The sequence below is a fragment of the Monodon monoceros genome, unplaced genomic scaffold (assembly GCF_005190385.1).
Source record: "Monodon monoceros isolate NGI ecotype Baffin Bay Population unplaced genomic scaffold, NGI_Narwhal_1 Super_Scaffold_4, whole genome shotgun sequence".
In the NCBI taxonomy this organism is placed as follows: Eukaryota; Metazoa; Chordata; class Mammalia; order Artiodactyla; family Monodontidae; genus Monodon; species Monodon monoceros.
In genome coordinates this window covers 65,846,543-65,860,943 of record NW_021703781.1, presented here as the reverse complement: position 1 = coordinate 65,860,943, position 14,401 = coordinate 65,846,543, and the positions used below count along the sequence as shown (strand labels likewise).

General features: G+C 48.3%; 1 protein-coding gene across 1 annotated transcript in view; it reads right to left on the bottom strand.

Moving 5' to 3' along the window:
- The window catches only part of HABP2 (hyaluronan binding protein 2), a 36,996-nt gene extending 23,089 nt beyond the window's left edge, over positions 1-13,907 (bottom strand). The window contains exons 1-2 of the mRNA XM_029244903.1: positions 13,752-13,907; positions 1,389-1,425 (exon numbers count right to left, since the gene is read on the bottom strand). Of these exons, the coding sequence (XP_029100736.1) occupies positions 1,389-1,425; positions 13,752-13,820 (106 nt within the window). The 5' untranslated portion in view covers positions 13,821-13,907. The remainder of the gene's footprint in view (positions 1-1,388; positions 1,426-13,751) is intronic.
- Positions 13,908-14,401: the final 494 nt, after the last annotated feature.

Genomic DNA, 14,401 nt, shown 5'->3' with positions numbered 1-14,401 from the left:
TGTCCTGTTTCTTCCTCTGTGCAAGCCCGCAGTTCCGAAGCTCTGTCTCGTGGGCACCCAGACCAAAGCAGCCCCTTCAGTGGTGCCTGAGAAGTTCGCGCTGAAGGCTGGGGAGGAGGCAGCTCTTCCCATCTCTTGGCCTTGGACCCACCCTGGATTCCATGTACGCTGCTGGTCGGGCCAGCTGGGGGAGCCCCCTGAAATACGATTCTTCCAAGCAATTGAATTATATGTTGTTGAATTCAACACTCTCCTTTGCTTTGGGGAAAGACACAGATCCTTTCCCAGTCCCCACACCACGCTCATGTACATTTCTATCCAATTCCACAAACATTCCCTGCAGGGCAGGACAAGTTCCAAGCATCGCTTGCCTTGAGCCGGCACAAATCTGTCTGCCCATCCAGGGCTTTGCTGCCGGAGAATATTGACTGTCAAGCTGAATTTGACCCAGTTATCACCTTCTTTGCTCCGAAGAGACCCTTGATCCAATGTTTAGACGTGACTGTGACCTCCATGTGCCTGGCTCTTGTCCTCTGTGTGTGACCAACACAGGTCTTTACCAGTGGGGGATGTGTCCTCTGCCCCAGTGAAATAATCAGTGGAGTTTTCTCCTTTGGGCCTCAGAGCAGCAAAGGGAGACTCAGACCCAGAGACAGAGACCGAGAGTTGGACGATGTGGCAGGAAGGAGCAGCTCTGCTCAGCCCAGGCCCTGCTGAGGGCACCAGGCAGAGGAAGTGGGACAGGTGAGAGGTGGCAGGTGTGTCTGTGAGAGAAGAGCCTGTGTGGAAGACCATTGAGGAGACATACCGGGTGGAGGAGCAACCCAGTGGGGGTGCTGGTGAGAGGCCATCAGCAGCGGTGGGCCAGCCGGGGGCTGCCTGCACGGCACCACCCTCTCAGCACAGAGGGGCTGGCTCCCCACCGAAGTGGGTGGAGAGAGTGGGGTAGCACAGGGCTGGCCTTCCTGGAGCCATTGTTCAAGACACTCTCACTTTGCCTTGGCCTTTTGGTCTCATTTCAGACACTAATGGGCTGTGTGACCTCAGGCAGGATGCTTCCCCTCTCTGGGCCTCAGTATCCTTCTGTATAAAATGAAGGGGTTTAACGGCTTCAGCAATTCTTCCCTTGGGGTCATGAGACTGGACATCAGGGATGTCCACAGGCAACTCAAAATTGTGTAAAGCACTGTGTGTGTGTATGTGTGTGTGGACACACAAATAAATACCCAGGAATGCATTTCTCTGGGAAGATCTTCAAAGTGGTCCGTGACACTTCTGAACCATTGGAACCCTGAGGTCACATCCACACTCGCATGTACGGGCCCCCTTTTCTCCATCCCAGAACCAGCCTGTGGGGTTGGAAGCCCCAGGGGGGTCCGCACACTCACCTGGGTCCGGGTCGGTGAGTAAAGACAGGAGGGAGAACTGAAAAACAAAATGACACAGAGCAGAGCAAGGTTGAGTCCTCTGAGCAGGCTGGGTGCTTTCCTGAGCTCCTGCCAGCTGAAAGGAGCCTTCTCGGAGTCATAGCTAGGGCACAGGAGCACGGGGTACTTCCTGATGGCTGGAGCGGTGGTGTCGTGGATTGGAGAGAGAGGGGCTGGGGCCTATTTGACGATGCTCCCCACTCTTCCTGTGCTGGCTGAGTGATCCAAAGCATCACTCTTTCTCCCCAGGGTGGATGTGTAGTGCTTGCACTTACCTGTTCCCATGTTGGAACCTGGCCGCCCAGGTACTGACCATCTTGTCAGGTACAGTGATCAGCATGTATTGTGCATCTCCTCTGGCCGGCTACACATTGCTGCGTTTAACTCTTCTAACAACCCTATGAAGAGGCTTTATTAGCCTGTTTACAGACGAGAAAATTGAGGCTCAGAGGTCACACAGGCGTGAGAGGATTCGGATTTATGCCCAAGTCTAGTGCTTGTCTCAGGTGACAGTTCCTTAAGGTTGGAGATGGACAGGTGCTTAAACTCTCCAGTTACTTCCCACTGTTCTTGGAATAAAATACAAACAGCAACTATGACCTGTAAACCTCCTCCCATACCCCTCTCTCCTGCTGCTCTTCACTAATCTCCAGCCACACCTAGGTTCAAAATGACACTAGCCAAGCTCTTTCCACCTCAGGCCGTTTGCAATTGCTGTTCCCTCTGCCTAGAAAACTCTCCACCCCACCCCTCCAATGACCATCACTGGGTCTCAGCTTAAATGTCATCTGCCCCGACTCCCCTATCAGCATGACATGCCCCCATTGTTTTGTCTCTGCACCCATTCATTTCCTCCATGGTCCCCATTACAGCTTGTAGTTTTGTATGTTTATCTGCATGTTATCTGTCTCTCACATCAAACTCTGCCCTCACAAGAAAGTCGAGGCTCTTGTCTGTTTCATCACTGACGTATTTACCCAATATTGAGCACGGTGCTTGGCACATGGCATGCCTCAAAAAGTTTTGCATAAAAAAGTAAATAATGATAGGAATAGTGTTTTTTGGTGGTGGTGGTAGTGTTTTTTGTTTTTTGTTTTTTTTACAATGCAGTACTTACCAGAAAAAGAAAGTTTTACCTGTTTAATAGCTGGAATATTTTCTTTCACTTACATCAGATGTCAGCAAACAAAGGTCCTTGAGCCGAACCTGGCAGTTGTGTTTTTGCCAATAAAGTTTTATTGGAACATGGCCACGCCCACCTGCTTACACATTGCCTGTGTCTGCCTTTGTGCTGCAACTGCAGGGCATTTGTTGACACAGAGAGTATAGTCCCAAATATCTCCTATCGGGTGCTTTACAGACCAAGTTTGCTGACCTCTGACTTGGAAAACAAGAGTGCTATCTCCTGACAGGGTTCCCTTTGGGTGGGTCTCGGTGACCAGGAAGCGGCTGTCAGTGTGATGTATCTTCCTCATACCCAGTCTAGGCAGTTTGGTATATTTGCTTCCTCTACCCTCAGCAGAAGTTTTAATTTTCTGTTTTACTGTAGCCTCCTCAGTCATTTTTGGGTAAAATGGTAAAAAGAAAGACTGCATCCCGACGTGATGTACGCACAATAGGGCACAACATCAACTTGTAGCGTTCTGGACAAAAATGCTTATCCTAAATCTACTCATGGGGAACGTGGCAGGCCCAAGTTGTGGGCTTTCTACAAAATAACTAGCCTCGATTCTGCAAGATTGTCAGTGTCATAAAAGGCAAAAAAGATGGGAAGACCGTTCTTTATTAAATGAGGCTAGAGACACCTGACAACTAAATGCAGCCTGGGTCCTTGATTGGATCCTAGATTTAAAAAAAAAAAAAAAGAAAAGAAAAGCCCTAAAGGATATTATTGGGACAATTGGGAAATCTGAATATAGACTTATGTCAGTATTATTTCGTTAGTGTTGAATTTCTTGAGAGTGATAATGGTAGTGTGGTTTGTAGGAACACGTCCTTATTCTTAGAAGATGCTGAAGTAGGGAGGGAGATGTCTGCAATTTAGGTGCAAATGATTCAGCAAACCAACCAACCAACCAACCAAACAAACAAACAAAACAAATGTATATATCGGGTTGGCCAAAAAGTTCGTTTGGGTTTTTCCCCAATGCATAAGAGATCATGGCAGAAATCAACTATGGCAAAGGTTCTGTGCTGCATCTATCTGGGTGAATGATCATCAGTGAATTATTCTTTCCAGTTTTCTGGAGGTTTGACAAATTACAAAATAAAAAGTTGTGGGGGAGAAAGTCATGCAAAGAAAGGGAGAGGGGGCTTCCCTGGTGGCGCAGTGGTTGAGAGTCCGCCTGCCGATGCAGGAGACACGGGTTCGTGCCCCAGTCCGGGAAGATCCCACATGCCGTGGAGCGGCTGGGCCCGTGAGCCATGGCCGCTGAGCCTGCGCGTCCGGAGCCTGTGCTCCACAACGGGAGAGGTCACAACAGTGAGAGGCCCGCGTACCAAAAAAAAAAAAAAAAAGGGAAAAAAAGAAAGAAAGGGATAGAAGCCATCTGTTGTCTGGACAGTGACTATTTAAATGCATCACTATTGCCCTGCCCTGTTTCTGCAGGAAATAGACAAGGGGGGGGGATTTTGTTTGGTGGGGGTTGGTAGTGGCAGGCGGAGTTGGCAGAAGAAGGGCAGGTTCAGGTCTTAGGGTGTTTCTGGGGCTGGGGTGCTTGAACAGGGAGCAGCTGACGTTGACACCTCTGGGCATGAGTGGCAGGCAGGTGACAGAGAAGAAGCATGAGGGGACCCTGAGGACAAATGTTACACCTCCTTCAGTCTCTCCCTCGTCACAGCCAGTCCTGGTCCTTTGCCTGCCTCATCCTCCCTCCATAAAGCTTGTGTGGACGTCAGGGCCCGTCACTCTCTACCTGTCTTCATCCAGCCCTTCAGGACCGGAGCCGGGGCGAGACCCCCAAATCTTAGCTGGAAACTGGAGCTTGAGGGACAGTCAGGTGCTGCGCTGCCCACAGCCAGCAGGTGGCAGACGTGCCCTTCCCAGGAGTTGGAGCTGGAGCTGGGGCTCAGACGGAAAGAAAAAACAGAAAGAAAACAGTACCTTCCTGGCCTGGGGGCACCTTCAGATCCCACAGGCTCTCAGGGGGTCTGAAGCAGCTGCCGCCCAGCTGTGCAGCCTGGGCTGCATGTCAGGGTGTCCCAGGGGTCGGAAGCAGACCCACTCATTTTGTGGATCACTGGATCCACCCTCAGAAAGAGGCTGTGGTGAAATGTGGACACCGGCAGCCCAAACACCAGGCTGGATATTGGGGGACCAAACCGGAAAGGCTAGGACAATAGCCAGTGATTTATGCCGTATACCTGGATCCTGAAACTAACCTGGATGATGGCGGGGGGCTGAGGGGGATGGATAGACACATTATCTGCCTCCTTTCATGCCATTATCCCATTCCAGTTTTCAAAAGAGACAGGGAAGTAAGAACTCCTATGCCTGGGACGTGCAAATCTAAAGAGGAAGGTCATCGATGCAAAAGAAGTAGGAAGAGGCGTAGGAAGGGACAGCTGTGATCTCAGCTCGCATTTATTAAGACCCGACAGTTGCCAAGGACTGTGCTAAATGATTTATGTGCATTTTGTCTCTTTTATTGCACAGAATCCTTGATAATTGAAGTACTATAATTATGCCCATTTTAGAGGTGAGAAGACACATTTGCAGAGATTAAATTGCCCAAAATAACTCAGCTAGTAAATGATAGACCCAGGCCGGAAAAGAGCCAGTCTAACACCAGAGCCATTGCTGTGAGGGATGAGGGACCCACAGCCTGCAAACATGGTGTTGAAAAGATGCAGAAGGAAATGGGAGAGCTACTTAATGCTAAGAGAAGCAGGACATTGAGCCCGGTGAAGAGAGTGGGTCCTTATTCTTGGAAACGTTTGGGAAAATCTTGTCCAGAGTTGCCCAGGCCTGGGAAGACACAGGGAGGGCCACTAGGTTCCATGGACATCTGGGGAAGGGACAAAAGTCATCTGCAGCCTCAGGCAGTCCGCTGTGACAAACACATCTCAGCAAACACCTTCACCCAGATCAGAAGGCACACGAGCCACTGCCTGTTTCGTCCACCACATTTATTCCCAGTCTCACCAGGCATGCGTGGTCACAGCTGCCTCAGCTCCTCTTAGAGGGCTGGGAATAGCAGCTTCTTGCACATGGAAAGGTAGCTGCTTTGCAATAGATTCAGGGAGACCTCTCTAGATCCAATTGCTGGTCCATCTACAATCGGGCTTTCACAGTGGACCCGTGGCTCAGGACTTTGGCCTTCCCCAGTTAGAAGCAAATTATTAGCAATGTTAATATCCCACCCCCCAGCCCAGTCACCAGGGAGCATGTCTCATGATCTGGTGTCTTCTAGGCTCAAGGTGGTTGGTGGGCAAGGCAGGGAGGGGCAGAGAGAAGGATCCTGCTTCGGAGTCTTACTGATTTACAGTGTAATCTCCTTGAGGGTGGAGGGAGTTGAGGTCTAATCTCTTCTGTCCTATCTTTATTCTAGTAATTATTTCAACTCAGGTTCTTCCTCTACCTTTCGCAATTCTAGACCTTCTTGAAAACAAAACAAAAAGGCAGAGGCTAAAATCTGCCTTGATGGGTTCCAGGAATTAACTGATAGGAAATATTCTCAGAGGACTGGGAAGCAGTAGAGGGGAGAAGTGGGGCTAGACCTGACCTTTGGGGCTAGAAGCTTGACTTAGAATGAACCAATAGCAGAAAAATCTTTCACCTGGTAAGTAAGACATTGGGACTCAAATTCCAGCCATCTCTTTCTCTGCAGTTATTCTACCATGACCGGGTGGTAGACCAGATGTCACTGCACACCAGGAAAAGATTTGCATTGCTCCTAAAGGTAGCTGGGGAGGAGAGAACTCTGCACGGTGGCCAGGTGAGGGTGAGGCTGCTGGGCTGGAAGGCAAGCCAGGGACAGGACTGCGCAGCTCAGCAGAGCCAGTCCCCACTGCTGGACACAGCTCAAGGTTAGGGTGAGAGGCGGAGGTGACAGAGGACAGGGGTTGCCAGTATCTCAGGCACCATCCCAACTGCTGCCTCACAACATCCTCCCACTCTGGCCCCTCCTGCAAAAAGCTATGTCATGAGATGAACGACTGTGCAAAGCCTGTCATTTTCTTTTTAATTGTAAAATACATACTACACGATATTTTTCATTTCAACCATTTTTAAGTATACCATTCAGTGGCATTAATTACATTCACAATGTTATGTAACAATTACCACTGTCTATAGCCAAAACTTTTTCATCATCCCCAACATAACTCTGTACCTATTAAACAACGACTCTCTTCCTTCCTCTTCCAAGCCCGTAGTAAGCTCTATTCCACTTTGTCTCTATGACTTTGCCTGTTCTAGGTACCTCATATAAGTGGAGTCATACATTATGTGTCCTTCTGTGACTGGCTTTATTTCACTATGAATAATGCTTTCAAGGTTTGTCCATGTTGTAGCATATCTCAAAAATGTGTTCCTTTTTATGGCTAAATAGTATTCCATTATATATCACAATTTGTTTATCCATTCATCTGTTGGTGGATACTTGGGTTGTTTCTATCTTTTGGCTATATGAATAAGACTGCTATGAACATTGATGTACAGATATCTGTTTGATTCCCTGGTTTCCATTCTCTTGGGCCAGTACCAGAAGTAGAATTGCTGGGTCATATGGTAATACTGTGTTTAACTTTTTAAGAAACCGCCATACTGTTTCCGCAGTGGCTACACCATTTTACATTCCCACCAGCAATAAATGAGGGTTCTGATTTTCCCACATCCTCACCAATATTTGTTATTTTCCTTTTTTTTTTTTTTTTTTTCGGTACGCGGGCCTCTCACTGCTGTGGCCTCTCCCGCTGCGGAGCACAGGCTCCGGACGCGCAGGTTCAGCGGCCATGGCTCATGGGCCCAGCCGCTCCGCGGCATGTGGGATCCTCCCGGACCGGGGCACGAACCCGTGTCCCCTGCATCGGCAGGTGGACTCTCAACCACTGCGCCACCAGGGAAGCCCTCCATTTTTAAAAGGTTCTAGGCATCCTAGCAGGTATGAGGTGGTGCCACGCAGTCCTTTGTAGTCACAAGGAATCTCATCCTTGCTTTAGCACACAAGCTGTGCGACGCTGTCCCAGGATCGGCAGCTTCACTGTGGCTTTGCTTTAATCTGAAGCTCAGGGTGAGGAGGGATGGCTCTAATGGGAAAATTCAGAGGCCAAAGGAGAGGCACCAGCCAGTGGTCCCTGTGGGTGGTTTCCTTCTCGAGGGCCTGGATGAAGCTGTTCACAGGACCACAGCGATGAGCCAGGAGGCACTGTGAAGAGGAGCTGGCCTCAACCCTTTATGTGCAAAGGAGGAAGCTCAGGCCCAGCAGGGTGACATGGCTCCTGTAAGGAAGCGAGTGGATTGGGCCAGGGAGGAATTCAAGGCCAGGTCGCCTCCCTGTGAGGCTGATCACCTGTGCCTGGCTCAGAGCCACCTGTACAGACCTCTGCCCAGTTAACTGGAGACTGGACTGCAGCTTCATGCGGCGAGCAGGGCCGGGGCAGGGCAGAGAGGAGAGTCCCATTTGTAGACCCTGGGAATTTCCATTTTTATCTGGGGAGCGTTTGATAAGAATTCAGATCCCTGGGCCCCACTTGCAGGTTGTGCTCCCATGGGCCTGGAGTGGGCCCAGAACATGCATTTTCAATCAGCCCCCAGCTCACTCTGCCGTTGGCCACACTTCGATTTTACCTCTCTTGGGCCTGAAGCTCCTGGCCAAGGAGACAGGTGAGTCTATCTTTGCTCCCGTGCAAATTGTTGAATCTCTTTGTGCCTCGTTTCCCCAGTGACAAAAGAAAGAATTCCCTTACCCAACCTGACGTTTGATTCAGGGGGATTTGTCTGCTCAGGGAGAGCACAGCATTTGCAGTGGGTTACTCTTCAGGTAAGCACTTAGTGAGAAGTATTGGTACGGATGGCTCATCCCAGGACTTGTGGGGAGGGGGCTGAAGGCTTGGTGGTGAGACCATCCAGGATAAGGAGACTGGATAAAAACAAACACTCATTTCTGGATGTGATCATGCACTTCAGAACCCTTTGAAAAGGCAGGTGTACAAAAAAAGAAACAGAAGGGCCTGTGGGGGTGGAGTCTGAGGCCCACCACATGGGCACAAGCCCCATATTCACCTCCTTGGCCAATCGGTTCTCAGGAAAGTAACTTCCCCATTGATGGGAACCAACTCCACCCCTGAAGCTGTCTTTACTTCTGTGCTTTCTCTGTTGTGGGACATGAACCGCTGCTGGTACCCAAGCTGATTTGGGTGGTGCCTGGCCAGGGAGAGTCATCACATCAAAACACAGCGTGAGAGAGTCATTCCCTTCTCAGTTTTACTGTCATCTCTTCCAATCCCATCACAAAGACAGACTGGGGTGGCCCTGGTAAGTCCCTCCCCTCTACCTCTTGCTCCTAACAAGGAGAAAGCAGGAGTCAGCTCTGCGTTTTAGCGTGACAGCTGCAGCCGGTTAGAATTCAATGGCATTGTTTCATCTTCTTTGATTTTCCCATTTATAGTAGTGATGGTTTCCTTTAAAAATATATCTATCTAGGTAGACAAAAAGTGAGTCTGTTCAACAAAAGTATTAAGAAACTAGTCTGGGCTTTGGCAAAATTTCTGAAGATGGATTCATTCATGACTAAAGTTTTGAGAGCACTGAGCTAGTGGGTTGCCATCTAGCAAGACTTGATCCTTCTGGTGTTGGAAAGAAAAGCTCCGGGGATTGTTGAAGGAGCCTCCAGACGGGAGTGGCTTTTCCTCCTGCCTAAAACTGGAGTCTGAGGCCACTGTCCCCCTGGACACCTTCCATTCCACATTGAGAGTCCCAGTCGTTTCGGGGTAGTGCCCAGCATGGCAACCTCTAACACAGTGGTTATGAGCATGGAACTGGCATCAGGCAGACCTGGGTTTGAATCCCAGCTCTGTAACCTCGCAGGCGGGCCATTTGCATAGACTACTTAATTTCTGTAAAGCTTAGTTTCTTATCTGTAAAATGAGGATAACAGTGGTCCTTAACTCACAGGGCTGCTGGGAAGCTTTACATGAGATAATGAACATAAAGCACACAATACCTGACATGTGGTAAAGATTTGATAAACTTAATAAATACTTGCTGCTGTGATTATGATTAGCCACTGTTGTCAATGAGTTTGAATTTTTATTTTTCAAATTATTAAGTGATTGAGGGGAGCTCACTCAGCACAAACTCTTCCTCGAATTTGTTCATCAGGTCACAAGCACGTCACACCAACCCCCTCCCCTCATTTTTCCTGGGATCTTTGCCAAGTCCTAAGCCAGGAAACCTTGTTATATTAATTATGAAGAAAAAGCATGTTTTATTTAAAATCCCGGCTGCCGAATATTCTGCCATGCTGTTTCTCTGTGACAGCAGAATTGCTTTTGCATTTAGGAAACTCTAATGAATTGAAAATATAAATATATCTGTGCCTACATACACATGCGATTTCCTGCGACCTGATTTCCCTAAATACCAGTGTACACTGCCAAAGCTAATGAGATGGACTTGTGCTTAGGACCAGGTTTCTTTAAAATCTATAAGAACATGCAGTGCGATTCAGTCCCTCTCTTTTCCAGAAGACTCTGAATGGGTTACAGCAAGAGGAAGTGATGTCTCCTAGGCCTGAAAGAGACTCTGACATTCCAGAGCATCGACACTTTGAAAAAGGTGGTTGGTGTTATCACATCCATGGCCTTGTTTGGTCCTGGGGGCCAGGTAGATTTGGATACTTGAATTAATCAGACACTGAGCCCTGTTACCTGACCATCCAAAATTGGCTCTAATACCTCAGCATCCACAGTGTTGCTAAACAATAACTGGACAAGCAGGCTCTCTCTCCATTTCTTTCTCTTTCTGCCTCTCTCTTTCCAAGGTAGAATGAGGTAGATAATGTACACCTGTCAAGCAGAGAGGGTGTCAAAAAGAGAGGGTGCTGGGGCCTGTGGGATCTGGGAGGCTTCAGCTTCTAATATAAGCTTCTAATTCAGCTTCTAATAAGCAATAGTTCCTTCTCCCCTTGGTGCCATGCAAGAACGGGAGCCTGTGTCACTAGAATGCCTGATTTTCAAGAAAAGCTGGGGATCTGTATTGTTATGTGAAATGTTCTGATTCTCAGATTCTCAGATTGAAAGGAAATGAAAATACTCTTCAGGCTGAACCCCTACCCACCAAATAAAACTCAGGCTGTGAGCAGGATGTACCCCAAGCTGCCAATTTGCAACCTCTGGTCTGTGCAGACATTTCTGTGACTCTCTATCTAGGAGGATTCTGGAGTTCTAGAGTTCTTGGACTCTAAACTCTAGGGTTTAAAAAGCTTAGAAATGGGAGCAAACATGCATTTTAATTGTAAGGCCGCTGTCGCGCATGGGCTGAGATAAGCAGGGCGTGCCCGACAAGCTTGTCCTCTGGCTTATGACCCTAGAAGAGGTCAAATTACATTATGGCTGAGGCCAGTGGCACCTCAAGTCACCCTAAGAACCACAGCAAGAAGAGATGTCCAAGCCCTGGGGACGGGGCACATACAGTTGAGCGGGCCTCCTGTGATGGACAAGGAATTGGACGGAGCTGGGTCTTTGTCCTGGCTGGGAAGTTAGTTCAACGTCTTTGGGCTTGTTTCTCCTTCAAAAAATGGGAATAACAATACAAGACTGTGCTGGGGACAGGTGTTCAAAACTGACAGGTAAGGAAAACAAATCTAGACCAGACCAGGAAGGCACTAAGAAGGATTCCCTGGAATCCATGACAACTATATTTGACTGCACCTTTTTTGGATCGTGGATATCTGAATGAAAACCTAAGTTAAAGACGAGCCTACAGAGAAGTCTTCATAATTTTTGTTGCATGATCTGAGCTCATGGGAGGGTCTCCAGGCACCTTTCCAATGGGCAGCAATCAGAGACCCTTTGCTTTAAAGTTTCAGAGGCACATGGAATCTGTTACACTCCACCCAGGAAAGAGGCCCCTGGTCCAAGTGCCTCCCATCCCTACAGGAAGGACAATGCCCTGAAGCTATATGGACCAAAGAAATCTCATCCTTAGCCAGGGCCCCAGGCAAGAGACCTTATCCAGGCAGATGGACACCAGCCATAGTCTAGGACTCAGCTCTGCCACCTCCCAGCTTTGTGACCTGAGGACACATTACCCAGCTCCTGATCTGTAAACTGAGATCAATAACAGTACCTATTTCTTAGCGTCCTTCTGGAGGACCCAAAGACCAATGCGTCAAAAGCACAGAGCCTGGCACACAGGATTTTTCATCAAATGGTAGCAGTTGGTTATTATTTTTAGCTACATGGGGCAGGAGAAGCCACCCTGTCCATCGGGCTATGTGGCCCCTTCCTTCCTGGTGTTGCCTCAAACTCTCTAGACATCTGAGTGGACTGGCCACTTTCCCCTGGATGTCTGTGTACTGGCCTATGGGACAGAAGCTGCCCTCCCGACCACCTGTCTGGCACACACCTGGAGTAAGAAAACATTCCAAAGCCCTGAATCCCCTCTTTGGAATTGACTAATCTCATTGCCTAAAGGCTATCTCTCGTATTTTCTCTTTTATCCATTATTGACTTATATTTTCATCGCTAACCCTAAAAATTCACTGGGGCTTGCAAAAAAGGGATTTGGGGCGAGCATTACCTTTTGGCGAATTTCAAACAGACTGCATCCACTCTCTTCCTTGCCTGCAAACTTTAGGATCTAATTCTTTCTGACTGGTACTTTCTCCGGGTCCCTTGTGAACCTCTGATAGTTTCCATCGCTTTTCTCTAGACTTGCGGTACTTCTGCAGGATCTTGGCCCCAGGCATCCAACAACAATCAGTGATGTAGGGGGTTTGATAACAACTGGTCATTGTAGCCACACACCACACACACACACACACACACACACACACACACACACACACACATGTCATCTCTGGAAAAGAAAACTCTTCCAGAGGTGAGTCATTGGCAGCTTAATATGGAACTAAGGTAGATGTCTGAGTGCAGCTGACCAAAAGGGGAGGAGAAGCTGCTGTTTTTAAAGTGTGCTGATCGAAAGCCTGGAATCTCACCTGCTGCCTCTGCAGGAAAATCGCTCTGGAGCGAAATGGAAAATAAGATACCAAGGTATTTAATGAGATAAATAGGTTATGACTGTTACTTCAGTTCTCAGCCCTTTCTTGTTCTCTATTCAAACCCCCTCCACTCCAACAAAGGGGCGCATTCTCTGATTTTTATAGAGAACTCATATTCACTTTGGAAATCTCAAGGGAAAAGAGCTAACATTTATTGAAAGCCACATACATTGCCCCATTTAATCGGTCTCGACCCTCCCCAAATCTGGGGGAGATTATCACTAGGTTTGCAGTAGAGGAAGCTGAGGCTCATAGAGATGGTTACTTGTTACTTGTTCCACAGCTAGAAGGCGGCAAAGCTGAGTTTCAGACCCTGGCTCCCAAGCCCACACTCATGCCTCCAACCCATCCAAGAGGCGCGAGGTCTGGTGAAGGCCCTCTCTCACATGTCCACAGAGACCCAGCTAACACTCTTGGACCACAACAGCACACAGCAGGGGCCGACACCTCCACAACTCACCTGCTCCCGGATGTCTTGAGTCCCCCATGTGAGAACCCCTGATGTCCCTTTCCTTCCATTCTCACCATGACCTTCCTGGGGCCCCTGCTCCTCTCTGCCCCATTCACTACAGCCATGGTTACAGGGTGATGGGAGAAAAAGTGCTGCCCACAAAGCTTCTCTCCAAATCTAATCCATCTAAGTAAACCTGTTGCCAGCAGGATTCTCCTCTAGAGCCAAAGCACAGGGATGCTTACCCTAGCGTCACCTGAAATAGCTGGAGAACATGGTATGTGTGTTGGCATGTACAGAGAGAGAGTTTGTAGCTTTCGGCAGCTTCCCAGAGGGATCTCTGAGATCCATGCCAGATCACAACACACTGTCTTAGCAGAGTTTCTTGCTCTGATCTCCTTAGTTGGAAGGTGTTCATGGAGACTCTGCTCCAAGAGGGCTCATGTCAGTTGCATGGCTTCATGGAACTGGCCCCTTAACAGCAACCAACATGCCAGGCCTGCATTAGCCCTTGAAATCAGGACATATTCCACCTGGCAACACCAGCCTTTCACGACTAAAGTTTCTCATCACTCCTGGCCCAGCTGGTTTGGTCCTCCTAATAACCTCAGAGTCTCTCAACTACAGATATTTGAAAAGAACACTTACCCCGAAGGCTGTCTCTCCCGCCAGAAACATTAACAGCAGAACATGGAGATCAGACATTCTGGCAAACATCTTTGTAGTGTAAGAACTCTTGTTTTGCTCTAAAAACAATTTCTTTTGTTGTCTATGCCTTTAGGGGGGAAAGTGTCAGTCTCCAAGGATTCAGGAACAAATGAAGAGGATGCAAATTATTAACTAGGCATCAAATACTGTTTAATGTTTAATGTTTTGCAAACCAACTATCTTGATTAAACAAATGGTAACTTTGGGGCTGGGCTGAGCCATGGGGGTGGTTTGTTTTCTGGAGAGAAAGCAGCAGAGTGGCCCTGGCTCCTGGGGTTTGGGGTGAGGGGGTAGCTACTGAGTGTTCAGCGCGAAGGCCCGATGGTCCCCTAGCATCCCAGCCACAGGGTGAGAGCCCTAATAGGGTGAAACTCCTGCCACAGGCCTCTGACACTGCTGATTTGAACAGAATGTTAATAGAGTTCGGATTCACCAAATCTCAAACAGAATTAAGGCATGGATGGGCTCCTAATAACATCACGCTTTATATTCATGAAAAATAAATTAAAGGATGCAAAACTGCTATTGACAAACATTGATTCTGGGCCCTTTGAAGCATTGCCCATGGTTGCTTGTTGGCTTCAAAAGTT